General features: G+C 36.5%; 1 protein-coding gene across 1 annotated transcript; it reads left to right on the plus strand.

The window, feature by feature from the left end:
• The first annotated feature begins 3,544 nt into the window (after positions 1-3,544).
• LOC129281639 (blastula protease 10-like) lies at positions 3,545-18,106 on the plus strand. Its single transcript, XM_064113550.1, has 6 exons — positions 3,545-3,733; positions 8,506-8,673; positions 12,144-12,414; positions 13,965-14,173; positions 14,903-15,106; positions 17,184-18,106. The coding sequence occupies exons 1-6, from the start codon at positions 3,548-3,550 to the stop codon at positions 17,328-17,330; spliced, it is 1,185 nt and encodes a 394-aa protein (XP_063969620.1). The 5' UTR covers positions 3,545-3,547; the 3' UTR covers positions 17,331-18,106.
• The last annotated feature ends 4,631 nt before the right edge of the window (positions 18,107-22,737 follow it).

The following is a 22,737-nucleotide window of genomic DNA, read 5'->3' on the forward strand; positions in this document are numbered from 1 at the left end:
AGACTCAATGAACGGGTATTATGGCATACCGTCATCACTAGCAGAAGTATTATTCAGTTTCAACGTTACAGGCTGACTAATCTTTCCATTTTAAATTTTGTTTCAAGTAATACCATAAAGAGTGACTCAAATTTTTTTTTATACACGTATTGATGCCTTTTCATTTTTGCATGACGTGCAGTTATCATTTTTACTATAGCTGAATTTAGAACTTCTAAGCATTTAGTCTTGAAATTATATTTCAAATGTTTCATTTTCTTTTTGCACGATGTATCACAATACATAAGTTCGCACTGTTTAAGAATGGTGATAATGTATTTGTCATACATGTTTACTGCTAAGCTTATATGAAACACAAAAAATAAATAAAATATTGTCTGTCTTTAACCATTTCATCATCACATCTGACTTTATTCGGTTTGTTACTCACACAAAATTGAAGGGGATGCCACCAGCTTGTCGCCATTTACCAGAGTAGAATCTGAGTTTTGTTCCTTTACTGTACAGTTCTTGAACTTGTTTGATCCATTTCTTTTTCTCTTCCAGATCTGTTGGTGTGAGGTCATCTGTCATGAAATATGTTTCATCTTTCAGGGTCTCGCGGGCACGACGCATGACATCTATTTTCTCTCTGTAGGACAGGAACTTCAAGAGGATGTGTCTTGGACGTCCATCAACCTTCTTACCATCACGATGGGCTCTTTCTAATTTCGTTTTCACCTTAAATTTGGAGTGAAGAATTTCCTCGACCATGGTGACGGGATCTTCGCGTTCCCCTTGAGGTGCTTCTGGGATGCCAATTAATCGAACATTATTTCTCCTAGAGAATCTTTCACTCTTATTTACTGCTACTTTATTGCGCTGGACTTCTAAACGGAGCTCACTTATTTCCTTTTCCATGGTTTCCATTTTGCTCTTCATTCTATTTTGATTTTCCGTCAGGTCATCCACTCGCTTACGCTCAAACTCAAACGATGCTTCCATCTTATCTTCCAATTGCTGCAACTTTCCGACGAAGCTTTCCACTGCATTCTTTATCATCTTCTCGAATCTTGCCGTTGTTTTCGTAAAATAATCATCCAAGGTAGTAGATAATCGAGCGTCGGCATGGGGAGTGTGCAAAGTAGAAGGCTGATCGGTCCCAGAAATGGCGCCACGCGCCATAGTGATGACGTCATCTTCCTGTGATTCTGCGTCACTGTTTTCTGGGGTTGAGGCGGAGGCTGCACCTCTCACCGGGCTTGTAGGCCGTGTGTTAGACATGTTAGAATTTGAAATTGGCGGGCTGTTACGTGTGGAAACGGATTGGCCCTTACGAGTAGATTGTACATACGTTTTTTGCTTTGTAGCAGCTTGTCTTTGAGGCCTTTTACCCTGTGGAGGATCCATATCTGATCTGAAAGTCACGACTGTCACGATGCTGATGAAATGATTTAAACTTGATGGCTGTGAAGTCCCAAAATTTGAAAAATTAGTGACGATTTGAGACCAACATTGAAATAGGTTGTTTCTATTCCATAGCGCCCTCTTATAAATGTTCATGGAGGAAGAAAACTTATTTCACCTTCCAATGAGGAGAAAATTATAATATTTCATATTTCATTTAATAAAATACAAAAGAAATAGTGAGTGAGTGACGTCATAAGTCCCCTCATTTGCATACCGACCAGGATGTGCATATAACTGTTTTGTGAACTTTAGCGAAACTTTAAACTGTCATAACTTTCTTATTTTACATCCGATTTTGATGAAATTTCCAGTGTAATGCTTGTTGGATTTTTCTCTTTTTATTCAAATCAATTTTTGGTTGGGGTGGACTTGTCCTTTAACTTAGTTCCATTGTATTTCTCGTAATCAAAATTTTTCGTAACTATTTGTGCTGCTCTTTTTTGTGTTCTCAACAATTTCTTTTTGTAAACTTCTGGGCAATTACCCCATACAGAACATGCATAATCATAGCATGGTTGAATTGTGGACTTATACAATATGTTCAATAAGTTAGAGTTAACAAATTTACTAAGTTTGGCAAGAATATGGACTTTGTATACGACAGATTTACATAGAATATTAGTGTGAGCATTCCATTTCAACTTATCATCAATCATGAGTCCAAGATATTTCATGTTACTGACTTGCTCAATCTTGTGCTCTTCAATATAAATGTTAAGTTCATTTAATGATTTTGATTTAATAGCATCACCTTAGTTTTATCTGTATTAATTCGAAGTCTGTTATTGGCATACCATTTATTGATTTCAACCATGTTTGCTTGTAATTTTGCATTTTTTGCATCGGTATTATCTTTTCCACTAACATAAACAACCACATCATCGGCGAATATATTACATGAACCATTTGTAACATATTCCGAAATATCATTAATAAAGATAAGGAAAAGGGTGGGGCCAAGGGCACTACCCTGAGGAATACCTACTGTGAGGTTCCTCATCTGTGATCGTTTACCTTGAAGTTGTACAGTTTGCTATACAGACACCACATGGTTTTCCAGTATCATATCAGGGTCTAGCTATGTTATAATACCAGCAAAAAAGTACAAATTACATCTCGCCTGCTGTTGATTCCCAATCACTATGACTGGTAAAAAACATTAGTGATTAAATGATGAAATAAATCAAATAGGTAACGTGCTTGTGGGATAATTTCGGGGGTCATTCTCCTATAGAACTATGTTCATGACTGCGAACATGAAAAATGTAAGGGAACATTGTTAGGGGTGGTTTCTTGTGTCAAAACCGCCAAATTTCGCATAAAATATGTATTTTTATGGAATTGGACTTTTCGTAAGACACGTTTTGTTTTGATCATTCTGCGATCAGGTCATATCCCCCTATCCCAACATTGGTCTTCGGTATTGGGTATATAGCAAGAAGTTTCTTTAAAAGAATAATAATATTTGTCCGTGGGTAATATTTATCAGAAAATCCAGTGAAAATACAAAATGCCAATTAAGCAAAACAATGCAGTCCATGAAATGCTTCTGTCGACATGGTCGAGGCGTCATTATTTGTTCTTATTTTTGTTTCATCACGCACTGAAATGATATTCACATTAACAACAGAGAGAGTGTTATAATTGCAGATCATTTTATACACTCTTAAAAAGGTTGGGAAAGCCCCCCCCCCCCTTTTTTTTTTTTAAACCATCACTGGGCAACATACTGTCCACACAACTATTGGTTAAAATCTGTCTAAATTTGGTAATAAAAACTGATAATTGGGTAATAAATTTGCACAAATTGGATAATAATTGCCCAGAATATATATATTTATTATACATTACCAAACACAGTGGACAGCAGGGTCTATTTTGCCCAACATTTTAAGTGTGCAGGAATACATAGTAGGAACAAAGCACAACAAAAGAAAGAAAGAAAAAACATATGCTTGGCTTGTCTGAATAAAAACAATTATGATTACCAAAAAACGGTGTTCACGAACATTAGCAGCACACCCCCGGGCACCGAGGATATTGCCCTCATTGAGAGGATAAAACCGACTGCATTTCAACATTTTCTTTCACATCGGCTATGTTGTACTCGACTGGCAGAGGGGACAAGACCAACATTATCATGATTATAGCCAAGATGACTCTGAGACGCAGTTTCTTCGGTCTTGCGGTGGTGGTGTTATCCATCGTCATTCCACTGACTCACTCCATCCCTCTCCCCCCTCCGAGTTCCTTCTTCACCAACGAAGCACCGGCTCCAGTGAAGGTACGAACACTTGGGCCCGTATTCTGAACTTGGGTTTAAATTACACCCTGGTTTTAACTATGGAGAGCCAATTGGGGTACAAATCCCTAACAGTAGACATCCAATTTATTAACTCATATGACGCCAAAATTGTCTGGGAATGATAACTGAATTACATGTATGATTATTTTTCTTCAATATGAGAGCAAAAGGAAACATAATAGTAAATACAAGAAAGATACAATATAAGCAGAATTTTCGAGTTTTTTGCTCCCTATAATTTAAGACCAGACTTAGACCATGGTTTAAGTTAAACCTGACTTCAGGGGAGCGTTTCATGAAAGGACTTGTCGGACGTTTTATCCGACAAGTCCTGTTTTATCCGTCAGTTACTATAGTAACAGTGCTTCTCAACCAATCAGAATCCAGGAAAGTTGTCAGATCTGACAACTTGTCGGACGAAAATATTGATGAAACGCCCCCCTGAATACGGGCCTTGAAGTTTATTTGTGGATTTGTAGAATTTAATAGTGAAGGCTTGGTAGCTAAAACGCTGCAGTCAGGAAAGTCGCCGTGTTCTTCCCCGTTTAAGAAATATACAGTGTCCCCACAGTGCATCTCACAGTGTGTTCACGGCTAGTGTGGAAAACCTTTACACTGTAAATTAGACCATTTCAACACCTGATATATCATAGTTTAGCAATTGTACACACTGTTAACACTAACACTCTATAAGTGTCCACACTGTGAAATTATATTTTTCACTGCCAGGTTTGAGTACTTTAATAGTGTGAAACACATATTCACATATTTTTGTAGTATGTGGACACACTGTGAACACTAACCGTAGAGGTATCCACACTGTGAAATTATCTTTTAACTGTTCAGTTTGAACACTTTTAAAGTGTGAAACACATATTTTAATGTGAACACACTGTGAACACTCACCGTAGAGGTGTCCACACTTGTGAATTTGTTTGTTTTTTCAATTTTGAGTTTGAGCACTTGTATATTTTGAAACACATATTCACATAATTTACTATTTGAACACACTATGAACACTCACGTCACCGTAGAGGTATCCACAGTGTGAAATTATCTTCCCTCTGTTAAATTTGAGCATTTGAACAATGTGAAGCACATCAGCACATACGTTACTATGTGAACACTCACCGTAGAGGTGACCACACTGTGGAATTATCTTTTCACTGTCATGATTGAGCGCTTTAATAGTGTGAAACACATATTCGCATAGATTATTATGATTGTGAACACACTGAATGCTCACACTGTATAGGTATCCACAGATTGCAATTATCTTCCCACCGTTAAATTTGACAATTAAAGTGAAGTACATCTGCACATACGTTACTATGTGAATACGCTCACACTTCAGAGTTGTCAACATAATTTTAACTGTTGTGAATCACTGTGTGAATTGTGAAAACTGTTTAACATTACCCCGGCTTTCGGTGCGCTGTCTATAAGTAGGCGCTCAAGTATTCAAGGGATTTCCTTCTACTTCTTCGGGTACCCATTTACTATACCTGGGGGTCGTTTCATAAAGCTTTTCGTAAGTTAATTTTGTCTGAAGGAGAGCAGCAATAGACATTCTACTTTGATCGATGAACAGGTTTACTCCTACAACATCGTTGGAGTAAACTAAACTAAGTTAAGAGTGACTTTAAGAACGACTGGTGATCCTTTCTTGTGGTATAATGATACACACCATTAAATGTTCATTGGTGATTATTTAGCGCGTGAGAAAGATTTACCAGTCGTTCTTAAAGTCGCTCTTTACATACGAACAGATGAAATACCCACCTGGGTGGAGAGTGGCAAATGAAGACAAAGGCCTTGCCAAAGGACGCGAGTGTAGCGGTGGCATATAATATGTAATCACTTCACTCAACACGTTGAACTAATCTATTTGCATCCTTGAAGTTGTATCTGAATGTATACGAGGGAGCAAAGCGAGAGAGGTAATGAGTTCATTTCACTTCTCTCATGCACTTGCCGTATAAAGGCCTAGAAGCGTGGCAAGAGGTTTCACTGATCGCGAAAAAAGAAGCATTTTTAATTTTTTTTATATAAAAATAAAAATAAGAATCAAGGAATGGTCTATTACTTGCAACCAATTATGATAAATATGTTTAATTCCCTAAAGTATCCTATTATCACTATGAATACGATCGAGCACAGTTTACGTACACTCTTAAAAAGGTTGGGCGAAAAAGGCCCAATTTTTAACCATCACTTGGCAACATAGTACTGTCCTCACAATTATTAGTTAAAATCTGTCCAAATTGGGTAATAAAAACTAATAATTGGGTAATAAATTTGCTCACTTGAATAATAATTGCCCAACATGTTGCTCAACGTTTCAAGTGTGTACCCTTTAACGACAAGTATCTTAATAATAATAATAATAATAGCGGTATATTTACCCAGGCAGAGGCGTCGATCCTGGGGGGGGGGGGGGGCAGGGGGGCGATCGCCCCACCAATTAAAATATTGGGGGGGCAAACATATCGTTTTGCCCCCCCAATAATTCTGCATGTGCAAAAATAAAATAATGAGATTATAATGTTACACAGAAATCAGCAAGCGAGATTGAAATACACAACTCGTTCTTTATCTAAAATCGTGCTCAAAATGTCTGCTTTTCAAATTGGAATATAAAATTTTTCAGCTCGCGCTTCGCGCTCGCATAATTTTTGTAGCAAAAACCCATACTTTTCGTTATTAAATAGGTGAAATTGTCCCCTTTTCAGTTTTTAACCTCAAAAGAACTCCTGCTTCGATTTGTAACAATCTTTTGTTGGATATATATCTTGTTCTTTATTAAAAACGTCCATTAACCTGTCATTTTTTTCAGTTAGAAATGTCAAAATTTTCAGCTCGCGCTTCGCGCTCGCATCTATTGTTCATTTAAATACCCATCTTAATTATTGGTACTCAAAACGCTTAGAATATCAAGCTTTCAGGTCAGATTATAAATAAATTTCAGCTCGCTCTCAGCACTCTCATTATCTGTTAGTGAGATACATGTCGTCCTCATGAGTTACTACAAAAAGTCCTAAACAGGTAACTTTTTCCCGTTTCCAGGTCAGTATACTAAAAAATTTCAGCTCGCGCTTCGCGCTCGCATATTAATTTGTCGGTGAGATATGTGTCTCTTTCTCATGAATCATGTACATATATATATGTATATATACATATATATGTAGGCCTATATATATATATATATATATATATAGGCCTATGTGTGTGTGGGGGTGCTTTGTTCATTTTGTGTGATCGAACGCCTTTGGAACGTTGATTTATGATTTTGCCCCCCCAATCTGAAAAATGGATCGACGCCCCTGTACCCAGGGTAGCCGCTTCAGTTCCGAAAACTGTTCTCCCAGCGGGCCCTGCTATTATTACCCCTTCATCTTCATCTGCAGAAAACCTAGCATAATAAATGCGTTTGCTTTCCAAAGCATAGCGTATAGGAATGTATCGAGTGGGAAAAAAACTATTCACTATTATTTCACCTTTCATTCATTCTGCATTCATTTGTTTTTGAAAAAAACTTTACGAAATATACAGCAAAGAGAGCGAGGAAAAATAACATCTCTCCCTTTCCCTGTCTCACCTTCTTCGGTCAAAGGTGCTCTGTTGTAATAGTACAATTTCGTCATCACACGCTCCTAATACGCGAGCCTGCTGCCTAAAAAGACGCGCTTTTTCTAGATCTATCGTGTCTACTGGCAGACCGAATGTGAAAAATATACTGAGTAACTGACTTCCATATAAATCTTGATGGAAAGCATCATACGGGCTGACGTTTAATCAGAAGCGAAATGAAAAGCAATCAATTTGGTTCACGGGTTTTATCCTCTTGATTAATTACCTGTAATTGTATTAGTGAACTTAACAATTTTTAACCTTATACAGTATGTACATGTAGATCTTTATATTCTTTGAAAAATAATACCCGGCATTGCGTGTTTGAGAAAGCATGGATTTAGGAAACCCTAAGAGGCCCTTTCCAACTATTAATTTAAATTCTTGTTGGCGGATTTACCACCGTCTTCACAGAAAAATTTGAAAAAAAATAAAATTGAAGAAAAATATGTCATCCCTTTCTACCTTCTTCTATATTCTCTATTTCCCCTCCCTCTTTATTTTCTTTTTGGACGAATTCGTCGACAGAAATAACATATTTTCAAATCCACTTCGCAGACGCATTCTAGAACGTTGGGAATCTATTGATAGTGTCCATCAAATCACAATGGACAGATTAGAGGTCATTGTCGAAAGCTGGTGGACCGGGGCAGCACATCGTCTTAAGATTCGGACAAGACGAATAAGTGAAAATAATTGTCGTTTGTCCAGAGTCCAGGACGACACTGTTGTTTTGATTCACCGATTTTCGACAAAGGCTGCTTTGTTATGAAGGGCTTTTGACAAAAGATTCTCTGCGTAGTAGAAAGCGTCCGCGAAGTGATTGCTAAAATGCAAAAGTACCCTATAATGGTTAGAGGACGGTGTTTACATGGTCTAAAGAAATATAGCTCGTTGGAGTTGTTGCACCCCATTCACCCCCTCTAGTGACACCCCTGGGGCCCGTTGCAGAAAGAGTTGCAATCAATTGCAACTCTAAAAATCATGCGCAACTTGATTTTCAACCAATCAACAGCGCGCATTTGGGACTTGCGATTGATTTTTTGACTTGCGTTTAAACGCAACTCTTTCTGCAACGGACCCCTGTTCTTGAATTATCATCATCATTCCACTTTTTACAGACGAACATCGGTATTGACTATAACATCAAGAGAGAGAAGGGCAACCATGTTCAAAGTTTCGTCGACAATCACAAAGACGTTTTGCATATGATCGGCGGTGACATGACCATGAAGTCCAAATCGCAGCTCGTCGTCACACCCGGTTCAGACACATACTCTCAAAGAGATGTAAGTATTCTTATTCAAACAACCCTTTTTGTACTCTATATGTAATTAGATCCTCTCCATCAGTAGAAACGTTCAAACTTAGACTGAAAACCTATTTTTTCAACTAATCCCCTTACATTATTTTTTCCCTTTTTCTAAGTTACACTTTTATCTTTTATGTATATATTGTTATTTTATGTGAACAGGACCATGCTGAAAAACAGTCATTCTGAGCTTGTTATCCTGTAAGTAATTCTATATATGTTTTCAGGCATTTCATAAGCTCTAAATTACAGCGCAGTGGAACATATGCACATAGTTTCTGCGCTATACAAATAAGAATATTACTATTATTATTATTACTCTACCGCAGGGTGGGTGGGGTGGGGATGGGCATTAGCGGGGGAGTAGTGTGTCGACAAGGAAAGGAAAGGGACAATGGTCACCCCCACCATACAGTCACTTTTGTCATTGAAATAAAGTGACAGTCTCTTCTCCTTCGAGTCAGCCGTTTTCATGTTTAATGCATTATACCTCTTATGCTTTATCCGAAATTGCATTAACTCTTTAATTGTTTAGCCTTTTAAATGCATTTTACTCCCTTTTTGTTGCGCCAACACAAACTTTTAAACGTAAATTTTCCAGCTCCGCGCTGTTTTTTCATGTGCGATTGTTAAGTTTCATTATCGATAAAGACCATTATTGAAATGAATTGAGGGGGCACGTCCCATCCACCCCAGAATAAAGGGGTACTCCAGGTTAAAAGTAATACACTCTAAATGTTTGCTGGGTAATTGTTTCCCTCAATATTGGGCAAAATACATGTTTGAAGGGTAAATTTCGACGCAACACTACGTAAAATTTACAAAATATTTGGTATCTTTTTACCCAACAAACATGCATGTTCCCATTTTACCCAATATTGGGTAAACCCTTTTTTTTTTTAGAGTGTATGGTTTTAGCAGATGGAGAAAAATCATATAAAAACTTACAAAAAAAAATCTTAAAAATCGGACAAGGAATAACAAAATCATGACATTTTAAATTTTTGCGTTCTGATAATCTGATATTATGTATTTTTGGAAGTGGGGACATGACATTCATCAGCCTATCTAATATTCATGATGGCGTGCATCAACTGTTTTCACGAAATATTATTCAGTTCTAAAATTCAATAACTGTTATTTGTTCTCAGATTTTGGTGAAATATAGAGATACGGAACCTGTTTATGATTACAATATTGGTCTGAATATCAAAATATAATCAGCTGGCACATCGCGCTGTCATTATTTCATATTTTGATTAGTGAGCACTAGCGGATCCAAGAGGGCACAGCCGGCCCGTGGCCCCCTCCCCTTTGAGAAGCAAAATTAAAATTTGTAATGTAAAAATGCCGTTAAAACCGAAGTGTGCCCCCCTTTCGGAAACTTTTTTTTTCTTGAACGAAATATCCTTAATTTTTCGTTAAAAACTCTTTTTTTCTTGTCAAATTTTTCCTCGGAAAAATGTGCCCCCTCCCCCTTTGGAAAATCCTGGATCCGCCCCTGTTAGTGAGGTACACAATCTCTTCATGAATTCATATATAAACTACGTAAAATCCCCCCCCCCTTTCAGGTCAGTACATTTACAAATTTTTTTATATCGATATATTCTTAAAATCTTATATTTTTGTAAAAATAAAACTAACATAACACGAGAAAATAATGGATCCGTCACTGCTTAAAATTTTCCTTTTCCAAGGAGCAGTAGCGTAATGAGTGTAAAATGTTGAGGGGGTTCGATATGACGCATTGTGTAAAAATTAATAAAAAGTTGTGAGCGAGCAAAGTGAGCAAAATTTTTCCACATTTTTATTACAAGAATCCAAGTTTGTTATAAATTTTTACAAAATATTCAGAAAATAATACCACATTTCACCCTCATCCCTTTCCTTTTCCTTCCCTTTCTCATCTTTTTCCTGGTCGTGATTTTTTTTTTTGGGGGGGGGAGGGGGGCAAGAGCCCCCAAGCCCCCCCCCCCCATCTGTACGCCAGTGCCAAGGAGCTTCAAACTTGCCTTTATTGAATATGAATATACACAATTTTCAGGTTGCGCTTCCCACTCGCATGACTTGATTAGCGAGACAATAGTCCCTTAAGGACGTTCCACAGTTAAAGTGAAATCCATGTCATTTTCACCAAACTTTGCACATAGATTCTTTAGAACCTTAATATTCGAAATATGCAAAAATTAACATAGGTCCATGTGCTTGATTTTTTGCTATAGAGCTTCAAAGTTCACCCAAATTGATGTTCTTAAGAATTGCGCATTCAAAAGAATTTTGCATTTTTAGACCTCCCAAGATTACTACAATGAGTTTAAACCTCTATTACTCAGTCAAAATACATGAAAAAGTCATCAGATTTCGCAAGAGAGTTAGTAATTATATCGTTAGAATGGAGAATCTATTTATAGTGCTATTTGTTTGCAATTTTAAGTTTAACAGCACTGTCAGTTCTTTAAAAAGGCGTAAACGATAACAAAATCCCAATCTAAAAAATGTAAAATTTCAGTAACAAACTACAAACGTACAATAAATGCTGCACTTTATTCAAAATCCATGTCATTTTCACAAAAATTTGCAGAGTTGTAGAGGAAGGTATACCTAAGAGGTACAAACATTAAAAAATAGGGGTTCATGTGCTTGTTTTTAAACTATCAGCATTTTTATTAATGCAAATGTGCTTTTTAAAACACCAAAAATGCGCCGAATGCTTTGTATCTATGTGAAGAAAAAATCAAAACCAATCTACCATGTATTCAAACTTGGGGTAATATTCGTGATTCTTGGCAGCAATGCAGAGTAAAGTATTTTGAAATTGTAGAATTTTTGTTTGAATGGTCCATGGAATAATTCAATTTTTTAGCTTCATGAAATGACGCATCGGATCTGCAGTTAAAGTGCAGATGAGAAAAATCAGCTCATACCCGCAGCTAATTAATCTCCTGTTCATTCATTGTGACGTCAGCGCGCACAGTGTAAATTATGCGCAGATCATAATGCGCACAAACATAACTGTGGAACGTCCTTAAACAGCCTTAAGATTTAAGCTCCTTTTTAGATTCAGATATTCATCTCGCATTTCGTGCTCTCATTACTTTGTTTAGTGAGAAGAGTATCCTGGCTATGATTCCGGGATGGACTTAATGACCCGTATTCAGTTCTGCATGAATATCATCAGCTGGTGCTTTGCATGCATCATTACTTCGTCATCACCATCATATTCATCATCATCATCATCATCATTATGATCTTCTTCAAAATGACAATATGAAGGGTACTAATACTGTATGCCCCTACTTTCTTCTCCCCCTCCCTCTTTTACTCTCTCTCTCCCTCCCACCCCCCTCTTCTCTCCCTTCCCCCATCTCTCCCTCTCTTCCCCAATTTCTCTCTCTTCCCCAATTTCTCACCCTCTCTCTTTCCCCCTCTCTCCCATCTCTTTCTCAGAAACACCCCCCTGATGAGAGACCAACCCCAGGCGCGTACCAATCCGATATCATGCTAACAGATGAGCAACGTGAGCTCATTGTGAATTCATTACAAGTCACCCCGGATGCCGTGGAGCCACCCTCGTCCGACAACAATGACAACGACAACAACCATTTCAACGACAACAACTGGCAAGGCAGGAAAAAGAGGAACTTGAGTGCGAAGTCGGCGGCGTTGACGGGCAATTATTGGCCCATGGCAATTGTCCCAGTCACCTTAAACGTAGATTGTAAGAATGAAACGCTATATTATGATAACCTTCATATACCATCTGAAAAATTACTGAAATTCAGGCGCGGATCTAGATTCGGTCTTTTACGGGATACCGGCACCTTACTCCACCCCCCCCCCCCGATCCGCACCTGATGTACGTGGGAACATGGCCGTACGCAGCGGGGGGGGGGGGGGGGGGGGAGTTAACAAAAAAATTGTAAACTTACATTTTTTACTGTAAATTTTCACAAAATTCTCCAAATGAGCACAAAATCCTTCAATTTCACACTGTTAGAAAATGTATCCTTAAAATAAAACAAGTTCCTGCAGCAGAGTCTCGAGAACACCTGTAATCTTACCAGATTGTGTAATCTTACAGGAAATTGGTATATGGAACCTTACAAATTTCCTTTAATAAAACACCCTTTTCCCCTTTTTAAACAGACCTGTTCTGTTAAATTGCAGAAAAATTCCTGTTTTATGAATTTACAAAATGATTCTGTTATTGTTTCCTGCAAAATCTTCTTTTTTTCTGTAAAATCAGGTTTTTTTTTACAGTGCACTTTACAAAATGCAAATGCATCCAAATGTCAAGCCAGGGTGCTTTCGACCTTTTTTTTGAAAAAGTTTACGCGTCCTGCCCCCCCCCCCCCCCGACCAAAAATTTCTGCCTGTATACGGCCATGCGTGGTAAAAACTCTGTTTAAAATTTGTATACAACGGTGTTTACTATTTACTATTATGGACTATACAGGCAATGTTTAAAAGTTTAACCAAGTTGTTCAATTTTTAGTATTAAAGCATGTTTGTTGAAAAAAATTAACAACTTTTGCAAATAGTAACACGCGTTGTATAAATTTTCAAACAGCGTTTTACTATGAAACTATCGTTTTTATTTTAAACATTTACACCCAATTTTCTTTCGCAAACTTTTGTTTTAGTTAAATTATTGTATTGCGTTCATAATTTTCACATTCCTTTGGGTGTGTATGGCCTATTTGGGTTACACGACATTTGCTCCAGTCTTGATATCTCAGAGGGCATAGGGTAATAGGATAAAAATGTAATTTTTGCTTTAGAATAATGTATGAAAAAATAAAGGTTGTGGTTGATTTAGTTTAGGTTAGGTTTTATGATTGGCCAACGTGCGGATTTTCCATTGGAGCAAATGTAATGGAACCGTGATTCGACTTTATCACACCAAATATTACAAAATTATTCACTCAAATGTTTTCTCTTTTTTTGCCTTGTTCGCTTTGCTCACTACCTCACTCGCCAATTAAAAAAATATTGTATTCCAACACCAGCATTAGATTGGAGAAGGGTAATGATAACATATTAAGTTATGCAGGGCCCGCTGGTAGAGCAGTTTCCTAACTGAAGTGGCTACCCTGGGTGAATAAAACGTTATTATTATTATTATTCCTTCCTAATTTTTTGCCTTCTTACGTCATTGATGCCTGATTCTGAATTCAATTGAATGTAATATGACGAAGGATGGGAAAAGCGAATTTACATCTTAACAGAAAATGTTTCTTTTCTCCCTTTCATTGCAATTGATCACAGCGGCTAGAATGGAGAATATCGTAAATGCACTTGTGCACTACAGCGTCAACACTTGCTTATTATTCGTAGAATACAACTGGGACGTGGGAGAATCCTTGGGGCACCACTCCTATCTGGATTTCCGAGACGACCTCCCTGGTTGTTGGTCTTACGTTGGCCGAGTTGCTGGTGAAAATCAGACAGTCTCCATCGCTCCAGAATGTAATCAGGTATGATAACTTTGTGTTTATTGAGAAAAGAGCAAATAATTTATAGTATTAAAAAGATTAAAGATTTAAATTTAACTAGTCTTCATTTGGGTTATCAAACGCCAGGGATTGTTCAGTGTATATCATTTTCGTTCAGGGTGATTTCCTTAAAAAACACCGGTCGATTGTTTTACGAAGAATGAATGACAACAAATTTTTAATTTTCGCCACCCTCTTCAAAGGTATTGGAGAATACAAAAAAATAATGAAACAGAATATTTCCATCGCCGTGAGTAATGATTGATTGCGAATAGCCGAATACACACGTGATTAACTATTGACCAATCCTGAGCAAGATATTTTTAAGTATGTAAAATACAATATGACGTGTATTAATCATTAAAAGCTGTAAACAAGCAGTGACTCGAGTGCATCAAAGAAAGGGAACATGGAATTTGTATCAAAATTATAAGAAGTCAAATTACTCGTTTCTCTGTTACTAATCAGATTGTGTCCGATGTGGAAATCAAAGCAGTTAAAACTCCTCTTGATTTCAAGTAAAGAGGCAAATTAGCATACCCTCGACAAACTGGGTTTAATTGAAATTTGAAATTGATCTCAAATGGAGGATTGTAATGAGTTTATATTGATAACAAAGAAGGGACTGATTTAAATAGTCTTTCTCTCCCATAATTACTCCCCGAATTATTCTGCTCGCCCCCCTCTTACCCCTCCCCTCTCTTCTCATAGTTCGGAACGATTTTACACGAGATCGGGCACGCCATCGGTTTACACCACGAACAGTCTCGGCCAGATCGAGATTTCTACGTCACGGTAGAGTATGACGAAATACCTATGGATATGAGAGGCCAATTTCTGAGATATTCGAAAGAGGTAGTAACGACATTTGGGGCAAACTACGATATGAGTAGCATCATGCATTACGGGGCTTATGTGAGTAAATTCATTGATAGGGAGTTTCACATCGCGAGGCAAAACGCTTTTAAGAAAATAGAAAATGTATTGTCAAATACCCTTCATGACAAAGATCAATCAAGAAGTCTTTGTCGAAAATCGAAATAGCAGTTCCGTGCTCGGACTCTAGACAAACGACGTTTTTGGGGGTATTTTTTTCGCCAGCTCCAAAAGTTAGAACGACACTGTTCTTCCGGTTCACCAATTTTCGACAAAGACCAGCCAGCCAGCTATTCATTGTCATTTGACGGGAACTTTCAATATATTTACTGAGTTCTTAAATTCGTTCTGCTTCGCGGAAGTGAAAACTCCCCAGGGTCCCGTAACACAAAGGTTAATCAATCGTAAAGGTTAATTAATCGTACGCTTGATTTTCACGATTGATTGTACATTGTAGTCGATGGAATCAATAGTAGAAAATTGTTCTACGATCATTGTTAAGGTTTGTGTCAAGGGCCCCTGATCTTCCCTTTGGAGGGCGGGACTGGTCCGCCCACCAAGTGATCTACGCTGTGAGATGGTTAGATGATTCGTTTATTAATGTATCCCCCCCACTTCAGCCGTGGCCGAGTGGTCTAAGGCGCCCGACTATACCATGAAAGTCCGGGGTTCGATTCCCAGTACTGCCCTTGACCAAGGCATTTAAAAAAAATCTACATTGCTCTTTTATATTGCATCAAATAAATTAAAATGCTTTATGCATTGCTGCATTATTGATGTCAAAGTGTGAACGTGTTTAAAGGAAAAACACACACACGCGTAAGAAGAAACAAAAGAAAAGGGTATTTACTCTTAAAGTAAATAAGAGCGACATTTCTATTTATGATCCGTAAAGTACAGTTTTTCACCATTTACAATTTTTTACATTTACCTGTAAGTATATATGAAGATAGATTAACTTCTTATGATTTAAAAGTATGCTATATATTGAAATAATATGTCGTCAGCCCGGGTCGTCAGCAAGTCACTTAGATTTTACCCCAAAAGATCGTTGTCTGTTGACAAGGGGGTAGTTCGGCCATTTTCGAGGGGGCATGCAAATACCTCTTTAGGCAGGCTTGCCCCACCTACGGGGCGAATTCGTCTCCGAGAAGAAGGGTGTCTATAGTGGTGAGAGGGGAGGGAATCGTGGTAGTGCCTTAAAGCAGAAAAAAGTGCATAAAAAAGAAAAAAGAGAAAAGGGGGCATAAGAAAAAGTAGTATATATATATATTTAGACAAGTTTGCGCCCCCTTTGTAAGGTGAATGGATAAAAGAAGTACCTAGAGGCTAGTGGTCAAAATTTTGCAAAACTCGGTCGCTTTGCTTCCTCGCACGATTCCTCTTTGGATAAAAAATTATTGTTTGCCGCTGTCTTAGTTCTGAAAGTATCTTTTTATGGCACGATCGGAGTCTACATTTTGCAGCAATCGTAAAGTGTCGACCTTAATTTGAAAGAAATGTTACAGTAGCGGCAATTTGCAGGGCCTAGAAAACAGAAAAGAAAAAAAAAATAATAAAAGGAGAAAAATCAATAAAAAAATAGGACATTTGTAATACACAAGATAAATGCATCAGCAATCCAGTTTTTGAGGGAATAAAATCCCAATATAATCACCTGGATCTCCCACGCTTCGCTATCTCGCTTGAATATTTTCCAATGGGCTCTGAAAGGCTTAAATCAGTTGTAAAAGTTGAACAACCTGTTACTGCCGCTGATAAAACTATATAGGACTTGACTATTTGTCAATGATTTTGTGACTTACTATCATTCTTTAAAACTGAGAAAACAGAATAAAGAAAAAAAGCGTTCATTAAATTGAATATATTGGACCCTCTCTCCCTTTTGATCTGAGTGTTATTATTTGTGAAAAGATGCGTGCAAAATACTTTTAGCGAAAGTGAATTTTGATTTGAATTTCGACGCTCGGTCGCTTCACCCCTTGCTAATGCCATACTGGAGAGGCGCTCTTGCAGTTTGGGAGGGGAAACGGGTGGTCCTCTATCGGGAAACCAACTGGTGTCCGCTTTCACAACCAAGTGGTTACCATGGTAACGGTGTTTGATTTGATTTCAGGCATTCACTAAAAATGGCGAAGAAACGATCAAGACGCTGGATCCTGCATACCAAGACGTAATCGGCCAACGCGAAGGACTGTCTCAAGGAGATATTGATGGCATAGCGGAAATGTATGACTGCGCGAAGGGCTTCACTTGGTATTGAAGCAAATACGAACCAGTGGAGCGTTTCATGAAAGGTCTTGTCGGACAGTTACCATGGCAACAGTGCGTCTTAGCCAGTTGAAATCAAGTAAAGTTAACAGATTCGACAAGATGAAGATGAAATTTAGGATGAAATAAATCAGAATTGTTTATGTTTAATCATTGATGAATTTATTGGATATCGATTGGTGTATTTACGTTTTAGATTTTATTTTTCTGGAGAAGCTTAATCGTTTAGACTCTTATATCGCTCGTTTAAAAGTTTCTAAGATATTTACTTTGTTCGACTTACTACTGAAAGATATTATTTGTTTAAACTTGAAAGCAGACCCAGTAGATCAAGAGAGATAACGTAGATATATGAATTTATTTTTTCACGAAACTATAGGTTAACACAACTGCATCAACCCCTCAATTTTTATTTTCCGTATATATCATACTTAAATCTAAGCAATTGGGAAGTATTGAATTCAGAAAAGCACATTTTCAAAGTGTCTATATAAGTGGAAATTCCGACTTTGATTCCAGAAAATGCCAATTCAAATATTGTGTTCAGGTTGAATGTGTATCGTTACTCAAAAGGAAATAAAGGATACGTTATGAAGCACCAATGTATTCTTATATTCAACCAATTAAGAAAAATATATTTACATGTAGTTGATTTCGTTATTAATCACGATATATTACTTAGTTTATAGTACACAACGGGTTTTCGCATTGTTTGATTGGTATGTGTTATTGTATTCTTGGTAGACTGGAATAAAACAAATTGACTGAAATTCTCAGCTCTTTACTCTTATCGCAATTTGCAATGCCGAAGTCACGCGAACGAAACCGATTCTAAGCCGAACGTAATAGGTACATTAATTTTAGTTGGTCTGGAGTCTGTTTCGCCGGTGTAAGAGTGGAATAAGAGGAGTGAATTATGTCGTAAATAACGATGGATTTGTGATTTTGAAACTTTGAAATAATGGAAGCGGATACTGTAATATCATTAATAGAAATAGATTCCTTATTTGGCAATTTCCTCTGATTTTCACATTGGGCACCCCCAAAGAGAGAGAGAGAAGAGTAGAAGGCTGAACGTCTCTCACACCAGTTTGCTATTCCCCTTTGATCTTCTGCTTGACACCGCCGTAAAACCATGTACTGCGACGGTAAGATGAATTGAGTGAATGAACTTTCAAGGGTTAGAACGAGGGGCGGTGCCCTTGTCGCAGGGGTGACCACCTCGAGTTGAGGGAGCAGGGTGAGATGAATCTAGAGATGTAAATCTTTTGGGGAAAAAAGGAGTGTGTGAGGGGGAGTGAGGCCGTGTATGTGTGTACGGAAGGTTCCGTGCCGAAATACTTCCCTGGTAGTCTAATAACACTTGAACTTTACCCATTTGATCCAGACTACTCTCAGTTTGGCCTAAATCACATTTGGTCTAATATCCACTAGTCCATTTCTCATTTAGTCTACAATTCCCAGTTGGTCTAATTTCCACTTTATCTCTTTGTTAGCACTCTGTCAAATTGAAATGTGGTTCATGAATATTTCATATAGACTGTATTAGACCAAATGGATATTGCGCAACGGAAACTCGACAAATGAGGTTTGGTTGCAAAAGGGGTTAGGTCCACTTTGGACAATTTCGAGAAAAATCGTGTTTTTAATTCTCACTTATTGCAATATTCTTATGACAAACTATATTGTCATGATGTTCTACCCTATCATGTGAACATAAAATTGGGTATAAAAGACATCTACCCGTCTTCAATTTTTGTCTATATGTAAAAAAATATATATAATTGTGGACCTAACCCCTTTTGCAAGCAAACTGAAATGAATCCAATATATATTGAATACTCTTTTTGAATAAAGAAAAGTGATTTTTCTTTGCCACTTTCATTCACCTTTTGATGTGAATTTCAAATTTTCTTGGTATCGGGTTTTGAGACAGAAAACAAAATTTATTAAAATTTGATCTAACCTCTTATGACACAAGAACTCTTCAGAAGAATTTGGTTGCAAAAGGGGTTAGGTCCATTCCAAGAAAATCATTTTCTTTTAATTCTCCCATATTGCAATATTCTTATGCAATACTAAATTTTCACGATACCCTACCATGTTAAAATTGGGTATAAAAGAAATCTACCTGTCTTCATATTTTTAAAATATTCTTTTCCAAAAAATTCTTTGTGGACCTAACCCCTTTTGAGAAAAAAATGTGATTTTTTTTTGCCATTTTGTTCACCTTTTTAATGGAAAAATTCAACTTTTCTTGAATCACAAAAACCAAATTTGATGAAAAATGGATCTAACCCATTTTGCAACTAAGCTCTTCAAATAGGTAAATGGGCTCAATAGCATTGAGACAAATGCTTAGTGAACGAACGAGAGTCAGATTCTGTGGGATGAAACCAAATGTAAAGTAGACGAAGTCGGTGTAGACCAGTCGGCAATTTAGCCCTTCCATTCCCAACAACAGGATTACGGAGTTATCGCTCCACAACGCACGGCGCGTCACGACGGCTTCAGGAACATAAAAAATGTAGTGTCAAATGCCCTTCATGAAAAACTACGAAGACTTAATTAGTCGAAAAATTATTGATGAATCAGAGTCTAGTCCTAGACTGGACATACGATATAATATTCTGCATTTTTTTCGCCAGATCCGGCCGAACTGAGGACAAACCTGCTGTTCCATTAATTTTCGACAAAGATCTTCCCAGCTGTTCATTGTCATTTGATGGGCTTTTTCAATACATGTTCTACGTTCTTGAAAGCGTTCTGCGTCGCGATGCGAAAACTCTTTATTATTACAGGTCAAGTCCACCCCAGACAAAGAGAAAAATCTAACTAGCATAATGATGAAAATTTCATCAAAATCGGATATAAAATAAGAAAGTGTGACATTTTAAAGTTTCGCTTATTTTTCTCAAAAGTTATATGCACAACTCAGTAATATCCAAATGAGAGAGTCGATGATGTCCATCACTCACCATTTCTTATGTTTTTATTGTTTGAATTATACAATATTTCAAATTTTACAAAATTGACAATAATGTAAAACTTGACTGAATCACATAATGTTAAACAATGTTAATTCCACATGTTAAGAGAGGAATAAAACTCGATTTTACATGACAAGGGGAGAAAATCAGAATATTTCATATTTCATATAGTAGAATACAAAAGAAATAGTGAGTGGGTGACGTCATCGGTCCCCTCATTTGCATACCGACCAGGATGTGCATATAACTGTTTTGTGAAATTTAGCAAAAATTTAAAACGTCATAACTCCAATTTTGATGAAATTTTCAGTGTTATGCTGGTTGGTTTTTTTTTTTTTAAATTCAAATCAACTTTTTCTTGGGGTGGACTTGTCCTTTAACAAGCATATACCACAAGAGGTATGGTGTACTGAATGGACAAATACATTACTTCATTCACACTTTATAATTCATTTTATTTCAATGATTCTTTCTGTTTGCCAATCAAAGCAAGACTCTAATCTGTAACCATTAAATATTCATTCATTTGGAATAAAACAATATAAACTCTTTAGAAAAAAAGTACACATCAAAAATACAGAACGGAATGACGTCGCTTCATAAATATATAAATTGTGGAACTGAGACGAGAATGAAATTAAAAGAAACGTATATCGTCCGTTATCCCCAATGTTACGTTTTGCCCTTTGTATAGAACTGAGCATTGTAACAAATCACTATTATAGTTCTTATCATTTATAATCATCATTAAAATTATTATATAGTATTACTATCCAGGATTGTGAGTGGTCACAAATAAAAAGATCTGAAAAAAGCTGAAGAGTGTTGAAAAAAATCTGAAATAAAAAGAGCTCCAATACTTTTTGTACAGAGGAAAGCCAAAAATAAGCTGAAATTAAGCTGAAAATCAAAACCAAAAAAATCTGATCTCTCACACCCCTGACTATCATTATTATCATTATATTCTTATCATTTTATTATCTGCCTAGAAGACTTTAGAGAGAAACCAAGGAGAATATTGGTTTATTCCATCAACAATGCAAATCTTCATTAGGGGGAATTTCGGATTGGAGATAACAATAGAATTACCCCTTACAATTCATGCATAATTATTTCTTATCACTATCCTTTTATCATCATTGTAATTATCATTATCTATATTATTATTGTTATTGTAATTAAGATAATTATTATCATGATTATAATCATCATTTTCATTGTTTTTACTATCATTACTTTTGATGAAGTTCGACTAAAATTCCGATCCTAAATTACATTTGGAAGAGAATTTTATTCTATATGCAGAAAAAATGTTGTTTATAAGTTAATACAATGCGATTTACTATACAAACCTTAACCATGCTTATTTTATTAAAAAATTAATTTTCTTGTTTAAGATTTAAACAACGTATAAAAATATTATACAGCGTTTTTACTGAGTAAAATTTGGATTTCAATTTTTGCTGATGGAATCAAAATAATTGAAAACCTGATTTGGTAATCAAGAAGAGGTAATCATTCATGCTATTAATTGTACAAATTAATTATGATATTTCATTTACATCACCATATACAATTCAATTATTCCTCTACATTTTGATACTTCATAATGTGACAAACACTTCATGCATTAATGAGCAGGACGAGTTCAAAATTTAATATCAAAATCAGAATGCGCAGAAATATTGGACAAGATTGATTCGTGACACGACAACCGTGCTTATGTGATGATTGACTCATTAACATTTCTTTTGTATTCTTTGTTAAGTTTCTCTTGCTGATCCCTGAAATGAGTGTTTCTGCGCAAATTGTTTCTGACAGGCCTCAATATTTATTGTTTGTTACCTGCAATGCGTGAATAATTTGCTAAGCTTTGGGTCTTAAATAAAAGGTGAGATTAACAAAAGTATCAAATCCATAGTAAAGACATATTTAATAATTGTAAAATCTATCTCTGTGAGACGCACTGTATATTACTGGTATACACACCCCATTGACCCAATACACATTACACACATACACATTTACGATTTCATAATTAAACAGTAATATGTTTTCAACAAAGTGAATAAAATTTCTGACCTAAAACAAATATGTTTTGTAATCACATGAAAAACAAAATTGATTTTCTGCACAAATAATCAAAACATATTAAGTATAAAATTTAAATATTTCAACTAAAATATGAAGGCAAAACCGTTCATTTAGAGATTCATTAGAAATGTATCCAAAGAAAATTGTGCTTTCTAAATAATGGAAGAAGATTAATACTAAAGTACACATTTTGATATTAACAGCTCAATATTCTGAGCTTAAATAGAACATACATGTAAATACAGTTGAGGCCAGACATTTACCCAGGAAATTCAAAGAAAAGTTGACACTTGCCAAACATCATAAAATTTACTG

Source organism: Lytechinus pictus, chromosome 18, assembly GCF_037042905.1.
Source record: "Lytechinus pictus isolate F3 Inbred chromosome 18, Lp3.0, whole genome shotgun sequence".
NCBI lineage: Eukaryota > Metazoa > Echinodermata > Echinoidea > Temnopleuroida > Toxopneustidae > Lytechinus > Lytechinus pictus.

Bases quoted from the DNA above. Each gene is read 5' to 3' on its own strand.
- LOC129281639 (XM_064113550.1), top strand. From the start codon at position 3,548: ATGTTGTACTCGACTGGCAGAGGGGACAAGACCAACATTATCATGATT. The intron at 12,415-13,964 runs GTAAGAATGAAA...AATTGATCACAG, and splicing joins AGTCACCTTAAACGTAGATT to CGGCTAGAATGGAGAATATC. The intron at 14,174-14,902 runs GTATGATAACTT...CTCTTCTCATAG, and splicing joins TCGCTCCAGAATGTAATCAG to TTCGGAACGATTTTACACGA.